Source organism: Kogia breviceps, chromosome 3, assembly GCF_026419965.1.
Source record: "Kogia breviceps isolate mKogBre1 chromosome 3, mKogBre1 haplotype 1, whole genome shotgun sequence".
NCBI lineage: Eukaryota > Metazoa > Chordata > Mammalia > Artiodactyla > Physeteridae > Kogia > Kogia breviceps.
This window is the reverse complement of record NC_081312.1, coordinates 17,836,254-17,860,686: the sequence shown is the minus strand read 5'-3', so window position 1 is coordinate 17,860,686 and position 24,433 is coordinate 17,836,254. Positions and strand designations below refer to the sequence as shown.

At 40.0% G+C, this 24,433-nt stretch overlaps 1 protein-coding gene across 5 annotated transcripts in view; it reads left to right on the top strand.

The window, feature by feature from the left end:
- Positions 1-21,607, top strand: part of FLRT2 (fibronectin leucine rich transmembrane protein 2) — a 96,759-nt gene extending 75,152 nt beyond the window's left edge. For all 5 annotated transcript variants that reach the window (XM_059056740.2, XM_067027936.1, XM_059056737.2 and 2 more), the window contains one exon: positions 14,724-21,607. In XM_059056740.2, coding sequence (XP_058912723.1) covers positions 15,099-17,081 — 1,983 coding nt within the window. In that variant the 5' untranslated portion in view covers positions 14,724-15,098 and the 3' untranslated portion in view covers positions 17,082-21,607. The remainder of the gene's footprint in view (positions 1-14,723) is intronic.
- Positions 21,608-24,433: the final 2,826 nt, after the last annotated feature.

Below are 24,433 nucleotides of genomic sequence, written 5' to 3'. Positions count from 1 at the left end.
GACAGTATTTGGAAGGCTCTCTGAAACAGGACATTTGAAGAGACAATTCAGACAGAAGTTTGAAGGTGCTTGTCCCCTTCTTGATAGAATTTCCTGTTTTCACTTCATCCTTACTTCTCCTCTCCCCAGACCTCCTTCCAGTCTACGCTGTACAGATTCAGGGTATCCCTTTTCATCTTTACCATCCCTCTCTATACCCTCGCTGATCTAGTCCATTTAATTGCCGGCTTCCAGTTGTCCTTAGAATAAAATTCAAGTGGTTTACCAAAGCCTCAAGGCCTTGTGTATCCAGGCCCATCGGAACACTTGGTCCTTCCACTCACAAAACATCCCCGGCCACATGGATCTTTCAGTTCCCGGAAAAGATCCAACTCTTCCTCCCTACTAACTCTGTGCCTGCTTTTACTAAGACCTGGACTGTTGTGTTAGCCTCTTTCCCCCCATGCGCTGCCCTCCTTTGTCCCAGCTCCTCCATGAGTATCAACTTCTCATCCTTTGGGAATCCCATTCTCCAAGACGTCATCCGTGTCCGCCATATTTAAACTCACACAGCCTCCCAATATTCTCTATCATACTTCTCTATGTCCTTCATGACATCGCTCATAATGTTACGATTTCCCGTCTCAAGTTTGTAGTTGTTATTTGATATTTCTTTTCTGTCTTGCTTTCCAAACAGAGAACCTTCCCGGCTACAGGGACTTTATCTGTCTTGTTCATCTTTGTATCCCAAGGGCCTCACACTGTGTCTGGCACAGAGTAGCCACTCAACACTTGTTTGACAAATGAATGAAGGAATGAGAAACACTAGCTTTAGGATAAAGTCTGATACACTTCACCTGATTTAGAATGTCTGCCAAGGATATTTGGATTTCTAGAGAGGGTAACATTCTAGTCCAAAGAAATTGGTTTACAATTATGAAATTGTACGTGTCAGGGAACTGGTGTAAAAAGGTTTTTGTGGAAACAGAGGTCCATTGGGAAACCATGTCACATTAAGCAGCTGCCCACCCACGAGTCTTTTTCCTTGATCTGTTTCTTGAGTGTTTGGTCTAAGAGAGCAGGCCTGCCATTGAGACGTGATACTTTAGAAGTTAAACCTTGTTAGACCCACGGCGGTGCTCCCAAGGACCAGGGGGCCCTGCATTTCAGTCAAGTGTGAAAATGTAGCTAAGGAAGGAATGAGTAATCCAATCTGATTTCAAACATATGATGCTCCCCTCATTAATCTCAATCTTTAAAATCTGTATTATCATCCCAAACTTCACATTCCTCTCTAATACTTGAGTTTTTAGTTTTATTTACAAGTGAAGATAGGAACTCTCTTCTGAACAACCATAAAGCAGCTGAGACAAAGATGAAAAAACAGTCAAAACTTTCTTTTCATGGGATGGGTGTGTGTGTGTGTGTGTGTGTGTGTGTGTGTGTGTGTATTACTGGGGTCATCTTACAGCTGTGTTGCCTCCCTCTGTCTGCCAGCTATGTGCACATGGACCTGGGTGACAGGGACTAAGTCAGACTGTAGCTTGCTTTCTTAAAAAAAAAAAAAACAACAAAGAAAAGAAAAGAAAGAAAAGAAAAAGAAAACATGTTACTGTGTTCTCCTGATTTTTAAAACAATTTTTGGTGGAAGCTCTGTTTTTTTGTTTTGTTTTGTTTTGTTTTTTTAACAGAGACTTAAGTGGTTGAAATTGATTGGCAGCATATATTCAATACTTAAGAGAATACAAGCTTTTTGCATGTGGGGTAAAGTTGGGAACCTGCAGTGTTCATAAATGAAAGCAGGGCTCTGACTGCGTATAAACCTATAAAAGGATCTTGTCATATGTTTAAATTCCTCAGTATTGGGGGAACATATTTCAAAATTCATTCAAATGAGAAAGGCCACCAGTATAGATGTTTTTAAAGGTAGCTTTTAAAATCTGTTGTGTCTGTGTGTTTTTATTATTTTCCTTTGAATTGTTCCTTATCTGAACTGTGTAGCTACACTGGATATGGTACTGATGGCTCTCATCTGAGGTTTTATTTTATGTCTTAGAAATCACTTGATTTAATTTTAACCCATATCTGGACATGTTCCAGGGTCAGGGCAGGGGAGAATTTCCTTGAGAGAAGGAGAGGGTCAAGGATAAGGCATAATAATTTTTCTTCTATTTCTTGTCCCTTCTCATCCTCCAGATCCAGAAATAGTCCCCTGAACATAGCCTGACACTTCTGCGTGACAGGTGTTCTGAAGATGAGAAGGTGCGCTGTAAAGCCTATTTATTCAGTGAGGAAATTTTATACCACTTACATTCAGAGCCATCACTATCATACTGAAATAGGCTTAAGCAATGAATTTTTCGTGTTTTTAGACTCAAAACCAGATAACCCACATGGAAATACACGCTATGTAATTTCACTTCACGCTTCTAATCAATATCACTGCCTGAAATCTGTATTCTCCTTGTGAAGGAGACACAAGATTTTCTGTTTCATTATGTCTATTACATATAGGGTGTAGTACTGTGGTGGGAAAAATAGGTCATGTTTATATTTTTGGATTCAGTTTGGTTTTTTTCATAAGCGTTTTTATAGCCCTCAAAGTTACTGGCCTATATTGTGTTGATTCTAACTGTGGAGTGGTAAAGTGATGTGCAGTTAAAACGCAGTTGAACAGTCACACTGAATGTATGTAAATATCTATAAGCTGTTGGTATATATAAGCAGAGCACATATTTGCTGTAGACCATAAAGACTTACCTGAATTCAGGTCATCACCATTTTAAAACTGAGGTGTTAGGTATCTAGCATGATCAGATGTGTCTTTCATCAAACAGAGTTTGTAGTAATAGATCAGACTGATCTTATGTGAGTAGTACTCTTGCTGAAGAAGACCACAGAATTTGATGTTATTTTGTAAAAGAAGTGCAGTGCTGTAGTAATTAAAGTTATTTTCCACTTGCGTGTTCTGTGTCTTTTCCTACGGTCATCTAGTTCCTTTGTGTTTGGGAACTATTTATCCATCAATCTCTCCAGCTAGGTTAGTGTAGCGTAAAACCCTTGAAGCCTGTTCTGAAATATTATCTCAGTGATTCCTTATGGGACCTCAGATTGAAGATGGTGAAGAGTTTTTCACAGACTGCCTCTTCAAACAAAGTAATCATCTGAAGGTCGTTCTTTGATTCGTCCATTTGCCTGCTGCCTTCCACGTGCTGCTCGCTGCCCCGGGGAGGGACCAGCCTGTGAATGTGTGGTGTTTACAGAGAGACAGAACACAGGATAGGAGCAAGGCCCTGCAGATCATGCCTGAGTTCAAGTCCATCCGTGTCACTTCTCTTGTCATCCACCTTGGAGAAGCTACTTAACTTGGAGCCTCCATTCCCTCTGTGAGATAATAACAGTATAAAATGCATAGTTTTATTATGAGTCCATGTAGGTAAGCTTCTTTTAAAGTATCTAAAATTGTAAATGCTATGTTGGAAGTGTTCTTGAAACACTGAAATAAGTCAGGTGGGTGTTTGGGTGTACAGATAAGCAGCTGAGAGGCCAGTCTAGGATGGAGATTGAAGTTTCTGATTGTATATATAATCATTTTTAAAAACTTTTTTTGGAGTTTAGTTGATTTACAATGTTGTTTTAGTTTCAGGTGCAAGGTGATTCAGTTACACATACACATATGTTCATTCTATTTTGGATTCTTTTCTCATATAGGTTATCACGGAATATTGAGTGGAGTTCCCTGTGCTGTACAGTAGTTGCTTATCTTCTTGTGTATAGTAGTGTATGTATGTTAATTCCATCCTTCTGATTCATCCCCCCCCATCCACCATGTTTCCCCTTTGGTAACCATAAGTTTGTTTTTGATGTCTGTAAGTCTGTTTCTGTTTTGTAAATAAGTTCATTTCTATCATGTTTTTAAATTAGATTCCACATATTGTTAAATATCATATGATATTTGTTTTTCTCTGTTTGACTTACTTCACTTAGTATGATAATCTCTAGGTCCATCCACGTTGCTGTAAATGGCATTATTTCATTCTTTTTATGGCTGAGTCATATTCCATTGTATATATGTACCACACCTTCTTTATCCATTCCTCTATTGATGGACATTTAGGTTGCTTCCATGTCCTAACTATTGTAAATAATGCTGCAAAGAACATTGGGGTGCATGTATCTTTTCGAATTATGGTTCTCTTGGGGTATATGCCCAGGAGTAGAATTGCTGGGTCATATGGTATTTCTATTTTTAGTTTTTCAAGGAACCTCCATACTGTTCTCCATAGTGGCTGCACCAATTTACATTCCCACCAGCAGTGTAGGAGGGTTCCCTTCCCTCCACACCCTCTCCAGCATCATTTGTATATGTGATCATTTAAGCTTAAGGCTTGGATGCCATTTCTTACAAAGGGAAGAAAAGAAGAGTGTCTGGACCCAAGCTTATTGGACTAACACCGAATGGCTACACTGAAGAGGGAGAACCTACAAAATAGGAAATAACAAGAGAGACAGGAAGAAAACCAGCAGCTGTCATAGCAACCAAAGGATGAGGATGTTTCAGTAAGGGTATGCACCAGTCTAAATGATGCTGTGAGATTAAGTGGGAGGAATACAGTCAAAAGAAAGCCCTTTGGACTGGCCAACCTGAGGCTGATTGTTAACGGCTCCTAATGTAAACATTAGGAGAGAAGCTTGTGAGAGAGTAGGGGCGGGAACCAGCATGGAATGTGTCGGTGTGAGATGGAGGTGAGCAAACAGTGATGTTGAAGATGGACTGTTCTTTCCAGGAATTTAGCTAAAAGGAGAGAAATGTGGGAATAGCTGGAGAGGAACTTGAGGGTCAAGGGAATTTTTTTAGTGGAAAATATTGGGGAATGTTTAAACATGGACCCAGTTTGAGAGGGAGAGATTGTGCACACAGGGAAGGAAGAGATAGTTATCTTCCAGAGAGGCCTGTAGGGCGAGGGCTCCAAGGGACGGATGATGGGATCAACCTTTAAGGAAAAGAAAGTGGGTGCATATAAAGGTAAACTCATATGTGTGGCAACAGAAAGAGGTGGGAGATCCTGTCTGATGCCTTCTGCCATCTTCAGATTAAAGTCAGGTTGTCTACTGAGAGTGAGAGGAATAAGCTTTGAAGGGCTAAGGAGAGTGAAGGTTTCAGGTTGTCTACTGAGAGTGAGGGGGAAAAGGTTTGGAGGGCTAAGGAGAGTGAAGTTTAACGCCATCTTTGAGGAGAATGGGAGAGAGTGCTTTCCAGAGAAGTGCAGTAAAATTGCTAGATGTGGTGAGGTCTCACTTTAGGTCGGGGATTTCTTATTTAAGGTAGAACTAGTCTGTGCTGTTAGGTGACTTTCTCTAGTGGGAATCTGAAACTCAGGTGCGCACAAGGGAGATTGGGCTTGTGATTGGGTGGGAAGCATTTGCTTCATTGGTGTAGTGCAAGAACAGAGGGCAAAGAGAACCTGGGGTGCTAGCAGAAGAATTTTTGAAATGAGAGACTGTATACCCTAAACTGATAAGGAGAGAAATGTGGTGTAGTGGGAAGAGCACTGATTGCTTTTTAGCCAAGAAAATTGAGTTGCAGTTCTATTTCTAGGATATGCTACTGTTTGAATTGGTGGAAGTCACAGATTTCTCCAAGCTAGTTTCCTCATTTGTAAATTAGGAATAATAATGGCTTATTTCTCATAGCTGTGTAGGCATTTCACAAGACTAGTAGTGACTAGCTCTCAATAGGTATTTGAATATTTAGCTGAATCTGAACTCCGGTTGGAAATGTACAAGAGCCTAGTGGTGAATAATGTGAGTATAGTTATTTGCTTATTCCTTCTCTTGAATTATCAAGGACTGTTTAAACATCTTTTGTTCTAGCCCTGCACAGCCTGAACTGTGCAGGGCTAGAACAAAGAGAGGGAAGGGAGGGAAGGGGTGAGGAAAAGAGGATGGATTCTCATTTGGGACACACATATTCAGAATGAACACTGCATGTTTGAGTTATAGGGTGGAAGAGGGAAAAGAAAACCCTATTAGACTTCCTGGTGTCAGATGCTATTATAGGATTGCCTGAACAAAGTCTCTTGTAGAGGAAAAGCAGATGTAGAAAGATTTTCCCTAAAATTACTGCTTGGTAGCTTACTGATCCCACTTTCTACAGATTTTTTTTTCACTTGGAATTCAAGGAACTCACAACACTTAACAACATTTCATTTAATTAGTATACAGAAGGTGGCTGTATGTAGGACAGTTGGCAGTTAGCTTTATCCCTTAAATGGCTTTTCCAACAGTGACCCCACATAAAGACCTTCCCAAGCTGTAGAACGTGGTGGCAGCAAACTTGGGACTCTTGGCTATGAAGGAGGCAAGGAGACTTTGTTGTCTGTCTTGCTACCAACTTATCAGTAGCCGTCTAGTCCTTTAGACACCTCCAGTTCTTGGCATCTTGCTGCTTTTCATCATCTGGGGAGCCATTGCTTTCCCATTCTTGCTGAGGCCTGGAGTCACATGGACAGAGCAGATAATGGCCCCCCCTTTTACTTATGCACCAGTCCAGCTTGGAAGTGTTACCCACTTTAAATACCAGGCTGCTGCTAGTTTTGAAAATGTGAGCAGTGGCGAGGGGCTTTAGTTTTTTCAGGGAAGTGGTTGTTGGTTTTAATACCACTAACTAACACCATTCATAAAATTATACCTGAAGCTTGCATTTTCATACGGAAGATTTATAATACTATCCTCTGTCCATACTGTCTATTTTGTTTCAGGCAAATTATTTCATCTCTGGGGACTTCATTTGAGGTTGATATAAATATCTCCTATGGGTTGTGGGATTAGATGAAATGAAACATATTAAAAGTCTTTGGAATTATAAAGAGCTTTATACAAAAAGTTACTTGATACGACATGAACCTTTACTCAATACCAAGGGCCATCTCATAGGTATCTTTCTAGTTACCAGCTCCATGCCTGGCAGGGCATGGGCATTCCCCGAGTATTTGCTGAGCTGTACTTGGTGCTGGTAGGCCTCATGAGTCTTATTTTCCATTCTGGGCAACACATATCAAGAAAGGCATTGCCAGTGAAGGCAACAGCATTGCTAAGATTCTGGAGCAAATGAAAGAAAAGGGACATTTACACAGGAAAGGAAGAGATCTCAGAGACCCAATAAATGTCTCCACATATTTGCAGGTTGATGGATGGAAAGGTTGTATGTGTGTATCTCCAGAGGAAAGAACTATGATAAAAATAGAGAATGAAAGTCAGAGGAAGAATTAAACAGAATGACCTGACTACTAAATTAGGGACAAAAGCTTCCTAGAATAGGGGGTTTTTGTTATTTTTTTTTAAATGCTACTAATAGAATGAAACAATGAATGTATGTTCTCCATGTGTTAGATGATATTCTAAGTGATTTATAGTCCTACAACAACTATGAGAGATTAATACTATCATTTTCCCCATTTTGCATATGAGTTAACTGGGGCATAGGGAGATGAAGTCATGTGCCCAAATTAGCACAGCTAGTAAGTGGGAAAGCTGTCCAGGTCAACTGTCCCCAGACCCAGCTTTTTCTCATTATACAATCTCTACCTCTCTTAAATCACCATTTATTGAGTGCCTAGTTGGTGCTTTTTGTTACTTTCCATGCATTATATCTAGTCTTCCCAACATGACCATGGCTTATGTTGAGGTGAAAAAAGGTGAGGTACAGAGAGGTTAAGTGTCCATTGTCATGCTGTTTGAGTGGCTGCACTGATGTCAAGCTAAATTCTGACTCCAAACCCTTTGCTCTTTCCATGCTCCCACGCCACCTCTACCTCTCACTTGTTGGTTTGATCCAGAAGCAGGAAGGACCAGTTGTCTCCATGCCCTGAAAGCAGTTCCTGATTAGTGAGTGACTGGGTAGTAAGACCCTAAAGTAGCTGATCATCAAACCCATCTGGGGAAAGTTGACAAAAGGTACCTACCCAGCCTTCTTTGAAGACCAGTCAAACCAGAATCTACAGGGGTGGAACCCAGGAACTTTAATGTTTCATCACCTTCCCTAAGTGTTTTTGATGACCCTTGGGGATGGGGAATCACTGGATCAGATGATAGGGAAAATCTGTCCCAAAGTTGAGTCAAAGAAATCAGCTATTTTCTATGCCTGAACCATGAGGTGCTCAGTATCTGAGCAAATGAATGAATGTATGAATGACTGAACTACCTCCCTTTGAAATGGGTTGAAGAGTGTATAGATATGAGCTGTAGGGAATTCCATCCTTTATTGACCATGTAGATTTTTCTTTTTTTAATCCTGTTGGCGCTGTCTCAATAAAATTCTTCTCTAATAGTGTCTGTTCACCAGTGGGCTTTATTAAATACCGTGAAGACTCAGTCTTGCAGTCCTAGATTATACAGATTTATATGAACCCATGAGATGGTCAGTGGGGGCTCCCTAGTGGATTGAGAGAAGCGTATGGCAGTAATGAAGGTGTCCTCAAAGCTTATGCAGTTGAGTTTTTAGCATTGTAACTTGTTCTAAACTTAGCCCCATTATTCAAACCAACTGCACTGGAAACCATGTGAGAAAAACCCTTCAAATGAGAATTTTATGCTTGTCAGGAGAATAGTTTTTCTTCTTCTTTTTTTTTTTTTTTTTTTTTTTTTTGGTCCAATTTTAATGTTTTCCATTCTAGACTGACTGGAGCCAGAAAATTGTCAACTGTTTAAATAAAGTGTTTCCTTTCTTTCCTTCCCTCCTTCCCTCCTTTTCTCCCTCTTCCTTTCTTTCTCTCCCTTTGTTTTGGCAAAGAAAACTATTTGTCTAATGAGAAAAACTTCAAGGAGCTTGATTGAGCTTCAGTGAATGAGATAGAAAAATGGTTTCAAGTTAGGGGGTAGCTATTGTTATATTTTCCTCCACATTCCTCTGCGAATCCCCACATCTTGGCCAGCTAACTACAGAACTCTCCTGATTGTTGTAGGAACAGTATTTATAACCTATCTTGAGGAATGTGGAAATGTGCACAAGATCTATAAATTGCTTTAGTGTTTCCAGATTATAACAAAGACATTTACAGTGTAATTGTGCCTATGGATTCTGCACCTGTGTGTGTCGATTTTAAGCACAAACTTAACTCCAGAAGCTCTAAGTCTGATGTATCCAGGGAAACTTTTCTAGGAGGATCCCTCATCAATGTAGCTTTTTCATTTGCATCGCTCCAGGCAGTATGCTGTCTTGGCACAATCCAGCCAATGCTGAAACCATTAAGATTTTTATTAAGTTTGTCCTGGTGTCATTATACTGTGGAATCGGCAGTACTTATAGATAATGCCTATTTTCTGTACTATGATTTTTATAGTCTGAGTTTATTAAGAGCCTCTGGAATTAATTTAAAAAACTTTTTAGGCAACATGAGGAGAGAAACACTTTGCAGAAAGCTCTTCCATGATTTATGTCTTTTGAGTCTCAGTTCCTATGAAAAGAGTTAAAAAGTAGCCTGGCATAACTGCTGCTGTTACTGTCATCTTTAACAGACAGGCAGGGTCAGGGTCTTGCTGTCTCCAAAGAGCCTTTGTTGCATGTTGTTTTACACTCAGGCTTTTGAAACTGTTTTCTGCTTTAAATGAATATTTCTGTTTTTACCTAGCACCTTCCATTAAGCCATTCTTCACATTCTCTCATTTCCTGGAGGGGAGACACGTTCAGTGTACTATTCAAAGAGGAAAGAAAGAAGAAAAACCCCACAACTTTTGCTCTCAATATTTGAAATCCATCTTGTAAAACAGTCTTTTTGTTATCAACCTTTAGAGACTTATAAATGAAATGGCTAATGATTTTGAAACATGGGTTTGTCTATTAACTTCTAGAAACAGGACTATCTCTGTGGGAAGCAAAGAGTTGGGCGAAAGTGCTGTGCAGTCAAAGTTTTGTTCCTTCTCTGAGCTGGGCTGGGTTTCACCTCTTGATCCACATTACAACCGTCCATGTGCAGAACTTTTGGAATCTCTTCCCTGGCTTTCACATTACTATCCTTCAGATCCTCATGTAGACAGTCCTTCCTCTGCTGTGTCTTTCCTGATACCGCATGGACTAGATTAGAGCTTTTTACATGGTACCATAATTTCCTGATGCCCTGAGATTGGAGATCTTTACACAGTACCATAATTCCCGGCTTATTCATTTCTCTCCCCTCATTATACTTTTAAGACTCACAAAGTCAAAAACCATATCAGCTCTGCATGATGGTATCGTCTTTCCAGTGCCCAATAAATATTGGCTGAATAAATGAATGAAAGGCATATTGCATTTTCATGCTTTTTTGGTGGCCATGGCACGAAGCGTTTATGGGCTCTGTTTATTAGAAACTTATCTTCACCTTCCTCTATAAAATCAGGATAAAAATACTAACCCTTTAAGGTACTTGTAAGATGGGGTGGGTCAGTCGTTCTTAACTGGGGGCATTTTGCCTCACCAGGGGACATACCTATGGCAATGTCTGGAGACATCTTCGTATGCTCACAGCAGCTCCACAAGAAAAGAATTATCTGGCTCAAAATTTGAAGAGTGCTGATGTTGCGAAAACCTGGAGGAGGTGTCAGTACAGAGAACTTGGTTGGTCAAAGGTGATTTTATTTTACTCTACATTTTGGAGTTCACCTTTTTGGATATCATTAATAATAACAAGTACACAGAGAGTAACAGTTTTATTTATTATGTTCTTGCCATGTGTCAGGCACCATATAACTTTTCACTAATATTATTCTATTTAATCTTCTCAACAGTGCTGTTGAGTTAGGAACTATTTTATCCCCATTTTTCAGATAGGGAGACTAAGACGTAAAAGGTTAACTAATTTATCTAGCTCCTAAGTGCCAGAGGTGGGATGAGAACTCAGGGGCTATGCTCTTGACCATTATACTATACAATTCTCTATAAATACAGTCTCCATTTTAAGGTCTAAAAGGATTTCTCCCCTTAGTATTTAATAGGAATTACAGTGGAGAATATGGAGATTTTAGCCTTACTTAAGTTTTAAAAAAATCATTATTGCCTAGGTGGTTGCAGTTTTACACTTGCACTAATTTGAACACAGATACAGTCTACTGGCTGATATAATATGTAGGCAGTTGTGGATCCAGGAATTAAGACAAGTCTATTATGCACAGTTATTTTATGGAATTCCCAAGAAGCACAAAGAAAACCTTGAGAGTGTGTTTTCTTTCAACACTGAACTTGCCATAGCTGATCAACACAGTGCGATCTAGATGGGACTTTTCTCCTATTGAGGTGGATAAACTGTGACATTTTGCCCCAGGTAATCCCATTAGGAGCTTTCTTCAGGACCACATCCTCTTCTTATGTAATTATACAAGAACCACTCATGAGTAAAGTCCACCTGCCAAGAGAGCGAGGCCTGGGGCAAAGGGTTGGCTGATAGGGCTTTTTCTCTCCTTACGGAGGACACAGTTGAAGCAAGTGGAAGAGTTGCAATTTGGATGCACAGCGATGGTCTCCAGTGATCCCTGAGTACTTTGTTAGCTCCCAATCATTACTGCCTTGAGACTCTTCACTGATAAAGTTTCTAAACAAATTCTACCATCTACAAGCACTGGTTTGTTGTTTATAGGGCCTTAAAACTTGGCTTGTAGATGCCAAGTTAAGCATCTATTCTTTTTACATAGGAATTTAAAGACCCTGGGGCAGCTGTGTTTTCTCCCTTGGAAAATTCTGTTCATTGTGTGCTACTATCACACTTCCACGATTCCCATGGAATACTCAAAAATGTGTTAGGTTCTATTCTTTTAGTCTCACTTTCCTACCTTTTTTGAAGAGTAAATGCTAATAGCACCAAACAGATTTTTGTTCTTAAATAAATCATGCTTTATGAAAGTAGGCCCCCTCTGATTACAAATAGCTCTTTAAGCTCCTACTGGATGTTAGTACTTGTCGTTCAGACATACATTTTCAAGGGTCTGTTGAAGCCGAGTGATATATTTAGTCATTGCATTATTCTACCTGTAAGATGTCATTTACATATAAGATGCAATTTGAGACCATCTCCTGGGGATGAAAGTGATTAGTATGCCTTATGCTTTTACTCTTCTCTAATGAATCATTTGACATGCTCTTGCATTTATTTTACATTGAATAAATTAAAACATTTGAAAAATTAAATAAGACGGCACTGTGTTTAGGGCAGGTGTTTCTCAACTTTTAACATGTTCGCCCCAGGCTCTTGCTGATGTGCAGATTCTGTTTCCAGCATCTTCCCAGGTCAGGTTCATGCTGTTGGACCAGGGAACACACTTGAGTAGCAGGCTATTAGGGAACATTGAGATGGTTTGAGAATTTGAAACCTGAGCTAGGGATGGCATCAAGCTGATGGCATTAAATTCGCTTTTCCTGCACTACGCTTAGTTGTACTATAAATTATTGTTTAAGTGTATAGGGAGGGCTTCCCTGGTGGCGCAGTGGTTGAGAGTCCGCCTGCCAATGCAGGGGACACGGGTTTGTGCCCCCGTACGGGAGGATCCCACATGCCGCGGAGCGGCTGGGCCCGTGAGCCGTGGCCGCTGAGCCTGCGCGTCCGGAGCCTGTGCTCCGCAACGGGAGAGGCCACAACGGTGGGAGGCCCGCGTATCGGAAAAAAAAAAAAAAAAAAAAAGTGTATAGGGAGATTTTTGACAGAGAGGATGACTCCTGTTCCACATGATAAAACACATATTTGTAATTTGTAACAAATTAAATAATGCTTAATTTTTAATAAAGTATCACATCCATCTGTTTTGCCTGGAAAGATACTCCCTATACACCCCCCCCTATTTTTTTTTAAGTTGTCTGAACAATAAAAAAATGAATATTACCGTTTCTGGTCATCAAAGGCATTTTTTTTCATGGCTCACAATCTTTCAAATTGTAGAACAAATTTACAAGAGTCTGGACACTTAAGTAGTAGTTACAATGGCTTTTTTTTTTTTTTCTTTTTAAATTACCTTTCTAAAGATAGCTAAGGGAACAATTTCAAATAGTTCCTCTGTGTTTTAGATATAAGTTGTTTCAATTGTTGTGTATTGGTAAGAATTAAGAGACTTCCGGCTTGCTATGTCCTGTCACTTTAGCTTCTTTTGTAGGGAAATCAAATCTGGCACCTTTCAATTAACTTCTTTACTTCTCTAATCTAAAAATACACGGAACAGTTCTGGAGCAATAAGGTCTGATTACTATCTGTAGATTGCCTTTACTTCCCCAACTGTGTCTTCTAACATTTCAAAGTTTACTGAAAGTCCTTTTCTAAAAGCAGGAAAACACACAGATGGGAGGAAGGTTGAGTTGTTGGAAAATAATTTTATTCCCATTCATGAGCTTGTCAACTCTCAAAGGAATCACAATGGTGTTATCTCATCTGAACCTGGAGGTCTCAAAAGAGGGGATAAGTGGAAATGTGTCATGGACTGGAGTTTGGTCATTCTAGTTGGTAACTCAAGTGTGGGCTATTTGGGAGGTAGAGAGAGATGAGAGGAGGTAGGGAGTGGGGAAGAAAAGAGCAGTCTTCTCTCTGACTTGACATCACCTCTGTTTCTGTGCATCACCTTTAAATTGCTTCATCACAGTGTCAGATCAAAAGGATGCATCTTTCTAAATAACTTTATCAGTCCCCATTTTGTATTTGTTTATAACTGGAAAGGGTTTCCCATTTTTTTTTCCCCTTAAATTGTATTCGTTGCTCAGTCGCTTATTTCATCTTGAAATATGACTGTGACCAGTTGCATTTGTAGATGGTCATCATTGATTCAGTGGATTCAGCCCTGGGCCTCTTGAGCCTGTCTGTTTGGATATGCAAATAGATCTCTGAGAGAAGATACTGACTGTGATGTGAAATTCACAATATGATCATTGATAGTGAAAGGTAACAATATGGTTTCTGTTTGATGATAAAGATAATTGAATCGTTTTCATTTCTTGAATATCTTTTCAACTGAATTATTATTATTGAGCATGTCACTTAATGCCAACTCCCTGCCTCTGGGCATTTAGTCCCAATCACAGTGATCTTTTTTTTTTGAACATCTTTGTTGGAGTATAATGGCTTTACAATGGTGTGTTAGTTTCTGCTGTACAACAAAGTGAATCAGCTATACATATACATATGTTCCCATATCTCTTCCCTCTTGCATCTCCCTCCCACCCTCCCTATCCCACCTCTCTAGGTGGTCACAAAGCACTGAGCTCATCTCCCTGTGCTATGCGGCTGCTTCCCACTAGCTATCTATTTTACATTCGGTAGTGTATATATGTCCATGCCACTCTCTCACTTCGTCCCAGCTCACCCTTCCCCCTCCCCGTGTCCTCAAGTCCATTCTCTACGTCTGCATCTTTATTCCTGTCCTGCCCCTAGGTTCTTCAGAACCTTTTTTTTTTTTTTTTTAGATTCCATATATATGTGTTAGCATATGGTATTTGTTTTTCTCTTTCTGACCTACTTCACTCTGTATGACAGACTCCAGGTCTATCCTCCTCACTACAAATAACTCAATTTCGTTTCATTTTATGGCTGAGTAATATTCCATTGTATATATATGCCACATCTTCTTTATCCATTCCTCTGACAATGGACACTTAGGTTGCTTCCATGTCCTGGCTATTGTAAATAGTACTGGAATGAACATTGAATCACAGCATTCTTGAAAAGTCACCGTCAGATCAGCACTTAATCCACTCACTACCCTTAACTGACTCTTTTCTCTCTACTTTCCTACAACAGATTGCAGACTGAACTTAACCAAGTTCATAGGCTGATCCACACTGACCTGACCAACCACAGAAGAAGGGATTCTGCCTACCCAACTGGGCCCCTTTTGACCGCTGATAACTTGGCTTCACTTGTTGCCTGGGTGGAAAGTTCTCCCTATTGAAATTTTTTTGCACATGGAGGACAATAGCAAAGAGGGCAACATAGGCTGATAAGACCAGAGACCACAGGAAGATTCTTTGACCTTAGCCTTCGGGACTTTTCCTCTAGCTGGAGTTCTGGACTTTAACAGAACTGCATTCAATCATTTTGGTTTTGCTATCTGTTTTTTTTTTTTTTTCTTTTTCTTTTCACTACCACATCGTATTTTATTTCTGTACTTCAGAAATGGGCCTACAGACTACACAGGGGCCCAGCCAGGGGGCTTTTTTCCTGAAATCTTGGCTTCTCATTTCCCTGGGGCTCTACTCACAAGTGTCAAAACTCCTGGCGTGCCCTAGCGTGTGTCGCTGCGACAGGAACTTTGTCTACTGTAACGAGCGAAGCTTGACCTCAGTGCCTCTTGGGATCCCGGAGGGCGTCACTGTACTCTACCTCCACAACAACCAAATTAATAATGCTGGATTTCCTGCAGAGCTGCACAACGTACAGTCTGTGCACACCGTGTACCTTTATGGGAACCAACTGGATGAATTCCCCATGAACCTTCCCAAGAACGTCCGAGTTCTCCATCTGCAGGAAAACAATATTCAGACCATTTCACGGGCCGCCCTGGCCCAGCTCTTGAAGCTTGAAGAGCTCCACCTGGATGACAACTCAATATCCACGGTGGGGGTGGAAGATGGGGCCTTCCGGGAGGCCATTAGCCTCAAATTGTTGTTTCTATCCAAGAATCACCTGAGCAGCGTGCCTGTGGGGCTTCCCGTGGACCTGCAAGAGCTGAGAGTGGATGAGAATCGAATTGCCGTCATATCAGACATGGCCTTTCAGAACCTCACGAGCTTGGAGCGTCTGATCGTGGATGGAAACCTCCTGACCAACAAGGGCATTGCCGAGGGCACCTTCAGCCACCTCGCCAAGCTCAAGGAATTTTCCATTGTCCGGAATTCGCTCTCCCACCCCCCTTCTGACCTCCCAGGTACACACCTGATGAGGCTCTATCTGCAGGACAATCAGATCAACCACATCCCTTTGACAGCCTTCTCGAATCTCCGGAAGCTGGAACGGCTGGATATATCCAACAACCAGCTGCGCGTGTTGACTCAAGGGGTCTTCGATAACCTCTCCAACCTGAAGCAGCTCACTGCTCGGAATAATCCTTGGTTCTGTGACTGCAGTATTAAATGGGTCACGGAATGGCTCAAACACATACCCTCATCTCTCAACGTGCGAGGTTTCATGTGCCAAGGTCCTGAACAAGTCCGGGGGATGGCGGTCCGGGAGTTGAATATGAATCTGTTGTCCTGTCCCACCACGACCCCCGGCCTGCCTCTCTTCACCCCAGCCCCAAGTTCAGCTTCGCCCACGACTCAGCCTCCCACACTCTCTGTCCCGACCCCTAGCAGAAGCTATGCGCCTCTAACTCCCATGGCATCGAAACTCCCCACGATTCCCGACTGGGATGGCAGAGAAAGAGGGACCCCGCCTCTTTCTGAACGGATCCAGCTCTCTATCCATTTTGTGAATGACACCTCCATTCAAGTCAGCTGGCTCTCTCTCTTTACTGTGATGGCGTACAAACTCACATGGGTGAAAATGGGCCACAGTTTGGTGGGAGGCATCGTTCAGGAACGCATTGTCAGTGGTGAGAAGCAGCATCTGAGCCTGGTCAATTTAGAGCCCAGATCCACTTATCGGATTTGTTTAGTGCCACTGGATGCATTTAACTACCGAGCTGTAGAAGACACCGTTTGTTCTGAGGCCACCACCCATGCCTCCTATGTGAACAATGGCAGCAACACGGCTTCCAGCCACGAGCAGACGACTTCCCACAGCATGGGCTCCCCTTTTCTGCTGGCGGGCCTGATCGGGGGCGCGGTGATATTTGTGCTTGTGGTCCTGCTCAGTGTCTTCTGCTGGCATATGCACAAAAAGGGGCGCTACACCTCCCAGAAGTGGAAATACAACCGAGGCCGGCGGAAAGATGACTATTGCGAGGCAGGCACCAAAAAGGACAATTCCATCCTGGAGATGACAGAAACCAGCTTTCAGATCGTCTCCTTAAATAACGATCAGCTCCTTAAAGGAGATTTCAGACTGCAGCCCATTTACACCCCAAATGGGGGCATTAATTACACAGACTGCCATATCCCCAACAACATGCGATACTGCAACAGCAGTGTGCCAGACTTGGAGCACTGCCATACGTGACAGCCAGAGGTCCAGCATTACAAACGCGGACAGTAAGACTCTCGAGAACACACTCGTGTGTGCACATAAAGACACGCGAATTACATTTGATAAATGTTACACAGATGCATTTGTGCATTTGAATACTCTGTAATTTATACGGTGTACTATATAATGGGATTTAAAAAAAGTGCTATCTTTTCTATTCCAAGTTAATTACAAACAGTTTTGTAACTCTTTGCTTTTTAAATCTTAAAAAAAAAAAAAAAATAGTTGCTGAAGTACTGTACAGGGTTGTACAATGAGAACCCAACGCCAAGGTAAAAGAACGAGTGATTCTTCCTCCTGATGCAATTCGCCAGTTTGCTGTTGAAGCTTCAGAACAAATTCCTTTCCTAGAATTGGTGGTCAGATGAAAGGGCAGAGTTAAAATGAACTCATCAGGGTAGGATAAATAATAGGCATAAAACCAGAAATGACCCCAGATATCTTCACGCTATTTGTATACTTCCTGGTCTGGAAGAAAAGTGAAAACTTCTAGAATACAAGAAAGGAGGTAGTCACCCTGATTTGACCCAAAGGAGGAAATGCAGAAAACATCTCTTGAGGAAGTCAGTTCCTGTGAGATAAGTTAACCCATCCTGGCAGAATCAAGAAAATGAGATAAGATTTGAAAAGACAGTCAAACCCAGGGGTTGGCTTTCTGACTGGGAACTTGAAAATCACTCTTCAGGCTTCCCTGGCCCTATGTGAAACGGTGAGAGACCTGAGTCTGATTTCAGTCATCTTCCGGGGGCAGGTAGGATGTCCCAGCAAGAAAACTCCCTTTAAAAGTGTTACTGTTCAAATCATATGTCAGGTTGAATCACATTCATCAGAGATATATTCTAGAATACTTTTTTTAGAAGAGGCTAATAAAATAATGGGAAGAATTATATTGAATGGAATTATTTTTGATAATGAGAACTATCTGGGTAGATTCACTGAAGCTATGTCAACATGATATTTAGACCAACAAGGGATCAATGTTTGGAATATACTAAACTTGTTATGTAAAAATTATTGATACCATTTAGACAAAAGCAAGTGATCAGTGGTTCTGTTATACTATATCAACTAACTTTGTTAGTATCATGTTGAAATAGCTTGAATTAATACCTTTATCCCCTCGGAAATTCTTGTCTTCCAATCACCTCACGTATATTTTCGTAATTAGCTGTAGAGGCAACATTTGTCATTCCCCCTCTGCTCAAAATTCAAAAGAAAATCATGGATGCCAGTCTTGGTTGCACAAAATATCCATATACACTTTAAAATGTATACTAATTCTCCTTGCGAATAATTCTGTAAGGACACATCAAAGCTGGCGAAATAACGTATTTGTTTAAAAAGCAATACCAAGTTTCCACCTTGAACTGACTTTGACCTTCTATTTTATAAATTTCATTTATTCCTTTCAGTCGTGGATGTTCCTCTTCTTTGGGAATTGTGGAGGGATAATCAATCTTGTATTAACAGCATAACAGATGAAAAAAATGATCAAGTCTGAGAGGGAAGACTTGTTCCCCTAATCTTGGCAAAGCAGGGCATAGAACAGAGGGCATAGAGAAGAGAAGGATGCCCAGACTTAATTCTAGATATTTTTTGAAGCAACGTCCATCTTCAGAAAGCATGTATAATGTACTCCTTTCCATCCCTTAGTTGTAGAAGGGCTATCAATCACATACATACATTATCTTAAAAACACACCCTTAGAAAATTCTTTTTTAAATCAAATTTAGGCATTTCAGTCTGTGTTGCATGTTTCCTTGATCACTGGCCATTATTTTAGGAGCCTATGAAGTTATGTCACAATCATTTTGCTTTCTCTTTCTCTATCCCTCTTACTTTTAACAAAATAGAAATGTGATGTGTCTACTTTGTAAGAGTTTAGGTATAAAATGCTATGCAAGTTTTGCTTTATAGTAAGAGCTTTATTTTCTTTAATAATATATCCCCAACTCATATGTTTTAATCTTCCTTGTCCCTCAGAATAAGCAGAAAATATAACTGAAGTTATAATGTTATAGACACAGGATTGAAACGGTGCAGTCAGTTCAGCTGAAATTAACTACTAATTAATTTGAATTAATTCTAAAGTGACTTTGGTTTTCATTTTAGTTTATTAGCTAGCTCATTTCAGCTGTTGTTTTTTTAAAGCTTGATCCACACAGTGAAGGGATAAGACAATCTGTGAAAGTGATCAGTGTAGCAGTAGCCATCTGAAATGCAGGACCATGACATGGGGTTTTGTGTATTTAACTGATAATTCCCTTCCACTGTCCCTTTCTCCTTGGCTGTGTAGATAAAACTATGTGTTCAAATGATGGTACTTTGACTTTTGAGGTTTTTTTTTTTTCCTTTTATCCACAAAATAATCATTCTCATTTATTTGTATTGTGTGTATAACCTCCAGCTGGATATTTCGCTGCTGAAACAAATGTTTTTGCTTTGAGCCAAGAAGACCAAGGTTAGAGAGGTTTCTATAATGTCTTATGGGATTCACAGAATTATTTGGGGCTTAAGTCCTATGACAGAGACCTGGTCATGTGAAATGATTAGGATGATCTGAAATGGTTCCTTTGCTAGAAGACATTTCTGAAGAGATAGAATCTAGTTATAGACTTAATTCTGAGCTTGTGCACAACATGACAGAGACTGTTAAAATTGAGATCAGTCTCCCATTTGTAATGGGAGCTCTCACCTGGGGCTCTCACCTACACCAGGATAGAAAGCACATCATGGAATTTGTAACAACCATCAGTGGTGGATGATGCTTTGAATGGTGTTTTTGTTATGGGAATGTTTTACTGATGTTATCAGCTCTGTATTTTGGACCTCTTGAGCTCATGCATTATTTTGAATTTTGAGATTAGTCAAGAGTCACAGTTCAAGGTGCAGGACAAGACCATGAGCAAAGCCATACGTACCGGCTTTTAAAGAGCCCGATGCTGTCTGACCAAATCGAATGATTTCAGATACTATGTGTCCACTTTCAGAGCTAGGTAACTGTCACTGTGCAGAAGAAATTCCAAAAGGAAAAAGCATAGCCATGAGCACACAGGTATTACCATTATTCATAACCAGGGTTGTCATGAATACCTACTTGTTTGGGGAGATGTATTTGAAAAGGGAGAGGCCCTTAGCTTCCCTCAAACTGTCAAATGCATTAACAGCCTATCGCATGGTACAATCAAAAGCAGAGACACAAAGGGTGTCCTCCTGCCTATTTTTCTGATGCAAGAAGTAGAAAACATTCTACCCTGTGAGAAATCATGCAATTTCTAGTTATCTGGATGTTTGTTGAAAATATGTTACATGTTTTCCCGGAGATTAAAAAAAAAAAAAAAGTATAATGTGACCAGTCTGGTAAAAAGGATGAATGAAATAGCTGATGTTACGGCTCCATTTCCTACTAGATCATAATAGTCCTAGTCATTCCACAGGAGTTAGAACTTCCTTCCTCGCTGAGGGAGAACAAGCTCTCCATGTTGTGGACAGAGCATCCATTCCAGACACAAGACGATATAGTTGCTGTCCACAGGGAGCAGATAGCTTGGTCAACTAACCTCACTTGCAGAATCCATTACAACTTTCAACAATGAAGTGATCAATTTCCATTACTTCTTAGCTTCTAGCATTTTTCTCTACCCTATAACAAGGAGACATTGTTTCACTTTAGAATATGAGACTAATAGTTTTGCTCATGACTTACTTTCCAACTTCATGGGAAAGCAGAGCAGAAAATGGAACCCCAAAGAGAAAGAGATAAATACATAAAACAGACCAAAAAACTCCTCTTCATTATTAGTTTTGTCCAACCTTGCCTGATGCTTTTTTTTTTTTTTTTAAGTCAAAATACTAACGTAGGAAGCAGTAGTTTACACCCCTCTCTAATTTCTTCAGTGGGATCGAAAGACAATTGCTGACAGTGGGGGATGCCTGTCCCTGATTGTGGGGAGAAAGTTTTGTACATGTTGTCATAACATGTACTGTTACACTGTTATTCTGGGGATACCGTTACAACAAAAAAAATCACATTATTTTTGCTATAGTTTAAGTTTTTTTCTTTTTCTAGCAGCACACCCACCAGAAGAGCACAAAGCAAGGCCATCACAACAGACATTTTTTAACTAGTATAAAACACACACTTGTGTACACACACACACCACACACAGGGGTATTCGTAAAGACATCCATGGGATGTAAGATTTATAACCTTTCCGAGTCAAGGTGAAGGCGTCGCCGCTGTGTGTCCCTCGTGGGAACAGTATATATTCGCTGAAAGTTAATCCTGATGATTTGTTATTGTTTGAGCCGTATGTTGATTTGCTTCTGGTTTCTGTGTAGTGTGTTCTCGCTGACAAGGGACTGCAAGGGGCTGGAAGATTCTGCATCACACATCCCCTGAGACCTACTGTGTCGCACACTTTGTTAACTACAAACTTCACTCTACACTATACAGTACCTTGTTGATATACTCAGTAAAGGCTTATTTTAAAAAGAAACCACATTGTGTTTCTCTGAGTAAGTTCATTGGGATACTGTCCATCCTTGCTTGGTCCATGTCAAAGAGAAATGAGGGACACTTCCTGATGCAGGACCATGGATGGAATGAAGGAGGTAGTGGGGTTTTTCATTTTCTCTTACCTTGAAGACAACGTCTGTGTTTTAAGGCCATTTGACTCTTTTTGTGTGAGGGGTTTATATGAAATCTTCACGTTCTTTTCTATTTCCTGACTAAACTGTGTGTTCCTATGAATATCTTTTGAATATACACACATACATGGAGCATATTATTTTGTGTTTGTGAAGTCTGTATTGCTTAGAATATAGATAAATGCCAATGTAGTTGTCTCATCAGAATAGTCTTTTTCCCTATTTCATAATATACACTGTCCATTTTAAATGTCACTTTTCCTTCAGAATCCTCATGGTACTTTCTACTTCAGAATTGTTTATAGCTCGTCCACCCACACTTTCAATAAGCTTCATGAAAATGTATGTATTCATACGCTCAAGTTCAATTCGGGATTAATCTCCTGATTTTGCAGAAGCCCTTTCTCTAACCCCTCTTGGCCATTTTACTAATAGTGTATTTGACGGAGACTGAATCAGGAAATAAAATGATGACACTCAGTTACTACTATTAATGACTTGCAGAATCTCTGTTGGAGAATTAACTATGAAAGATGGTTGTAACAGAAGATTCATATTACATTTGGGAGATTTTATGCAAAATAATGTCTATGTGTTCTTGGTTACTTTTGCCAAGAGTTACAGACTTTACTCTGTGGAGACCAGATCCTTAGTCAAGGAATACCTTTCATTCAAAAGAGTTTATGAAACAACTTTTACTATGTCCCAGGCACTTGTCTGAGTTCATAGAAGAATGAAATAACAGTCTTAGCCAAACCAAGTGTATTTCCGACACCACCATGATCCTAAAAAGTTTGTTCATCCAATATATTTACTTTTCATCTACTTTTTACAGAGTACTTTATTAGGTTCTACTGGGGATTCAGAGAAAAATATGACTCTGCTGCTAGGAAGCCCACAGATCGTGTGATAAACTTGTTTTCTAACACATTCCAGTGTCTTAGAGCCCATGTAATAACTTTACATTCTCTCAATAAACGCAAGGGAATATCTAAGACAACAAAAGAGACATATATACCTGTTGGTAAATTTGATAATGCATCAAATTTGTATATTAAATATCTAGAGAGAAAGAGGTTAGATGATCTTGGTGTTTAATAGATGAAACAAAGTGCTTTGATAAGATCAGAATTCAATTGAGTTAAATTTTCAAATTTACACCGAGTAATTGAAAATTTTGGAATTGTATTTGGTAATTACAAAGACAACCTCTTAAATTCCCACTGAGCACAGAATGGAAATCAATCCAAAATAATAATCATAATAAAGGTACCTGGCTCCATGGACTCTTCTTGTTTTCTTGCCTCTTAATCAATTGACTAGCCTTAAGACTGACTAGCCTTCAGGACAAATTCTTAGTGTTTAAGATTTTCAGTGATGGAGATACCACTTCACCCGGTGGATTCATCCATTGATTGTTTGTGACCAATCGAGGGAATATTTTTACAAACCTCAAAATATCTATGTCTTAGAACTCCCTTGGTCATCCATTCCTATAATTTTAATTTTTATCTTCTGATTTTGTGGTCATTTGATACCTGCACATTGATTTGATTTGAAAGCTTCAGATGGAATCAAGCAAGCTCTGTGTATATCCATGGGGTGAGCTGAGAGAACTATTTAAAAAACTTGAGTCAGGTTATTTTTAGTAATGAATTTGTTTCATACTTGAGAGGTTGATCTAAATATTTTGTAAATCCTGCTGAAGATGTCATATATCAGAATCTATTAGGGTGTTAGCAAACGGGCTTCTGGATTTATACCTTTATTTCATAGCACAAATATAGAATGTGTGCTTTAGAGGATATTATACAAGCTTTATCTCATTAGTTATACAGAAAGTTAAGGATAAAGAATTTTTAATGTTCAACTCCAAACTGGATGTCACTGTAGGACACACACCAACTGATGATTCCGTCTGTCCAGGTTCTTGGTATGAAGTCTAAAGTAGATGAACATTTCAATATACCCTTAGGGGGATTCTTATCATTTGACATAATAAACCTCCATAATGGGTCCATCTTTTTCTAATCAAATATAAAAATGTGATGGATCAGAGGGTCTGTTAAACTCCCTGGTTTGGGTCATTTCGTTTTGTTTTCATTCAGCAGATATTCGCTAAGGCCTGGTAAGTTTTGGCGCTGAGTAAGAGTTTTCCAGGAGACTTAACTTTGCATCATGAGAAATCTTTCCTGGAAGCTGCTGGTATTCAACTCACAGCCTAGGCTATTCCCCACACTCTGACTTCTTGGAGCGCTCACGCTCCTATATTTAAATAATCAGCTAACAATACTAGTTCTGACACTTACACACGCTCTCAAATGTGTTTTCTTCTCTCAGCTTCCTAACCCTGACATGGTTAAGACCCTTCCTTCAGTCTGTTCCCACTTCAGCCTCGTGTACACATTGCAGGACAAAGGATAATCTATAAAGAATGCTTGTGTGACACTGTCTCAATTCCAAAATATTCCATTATCATTATTTTAAGAAGAAGTCAAACTCCTTGTGTGACATACGCTTCCTACTACCCGCTGCTGCCTGGTATTCCTTACCAGTATTTCCTCCTCATTCATTATGTGCTCTAGGTTAGATATATATTTTAAATTAAAAAACGAATGAAAATCTTTCAGTCTATCTCTAAGAGATCTCAAGTTCCTTGTCTGGTTGACTATTCA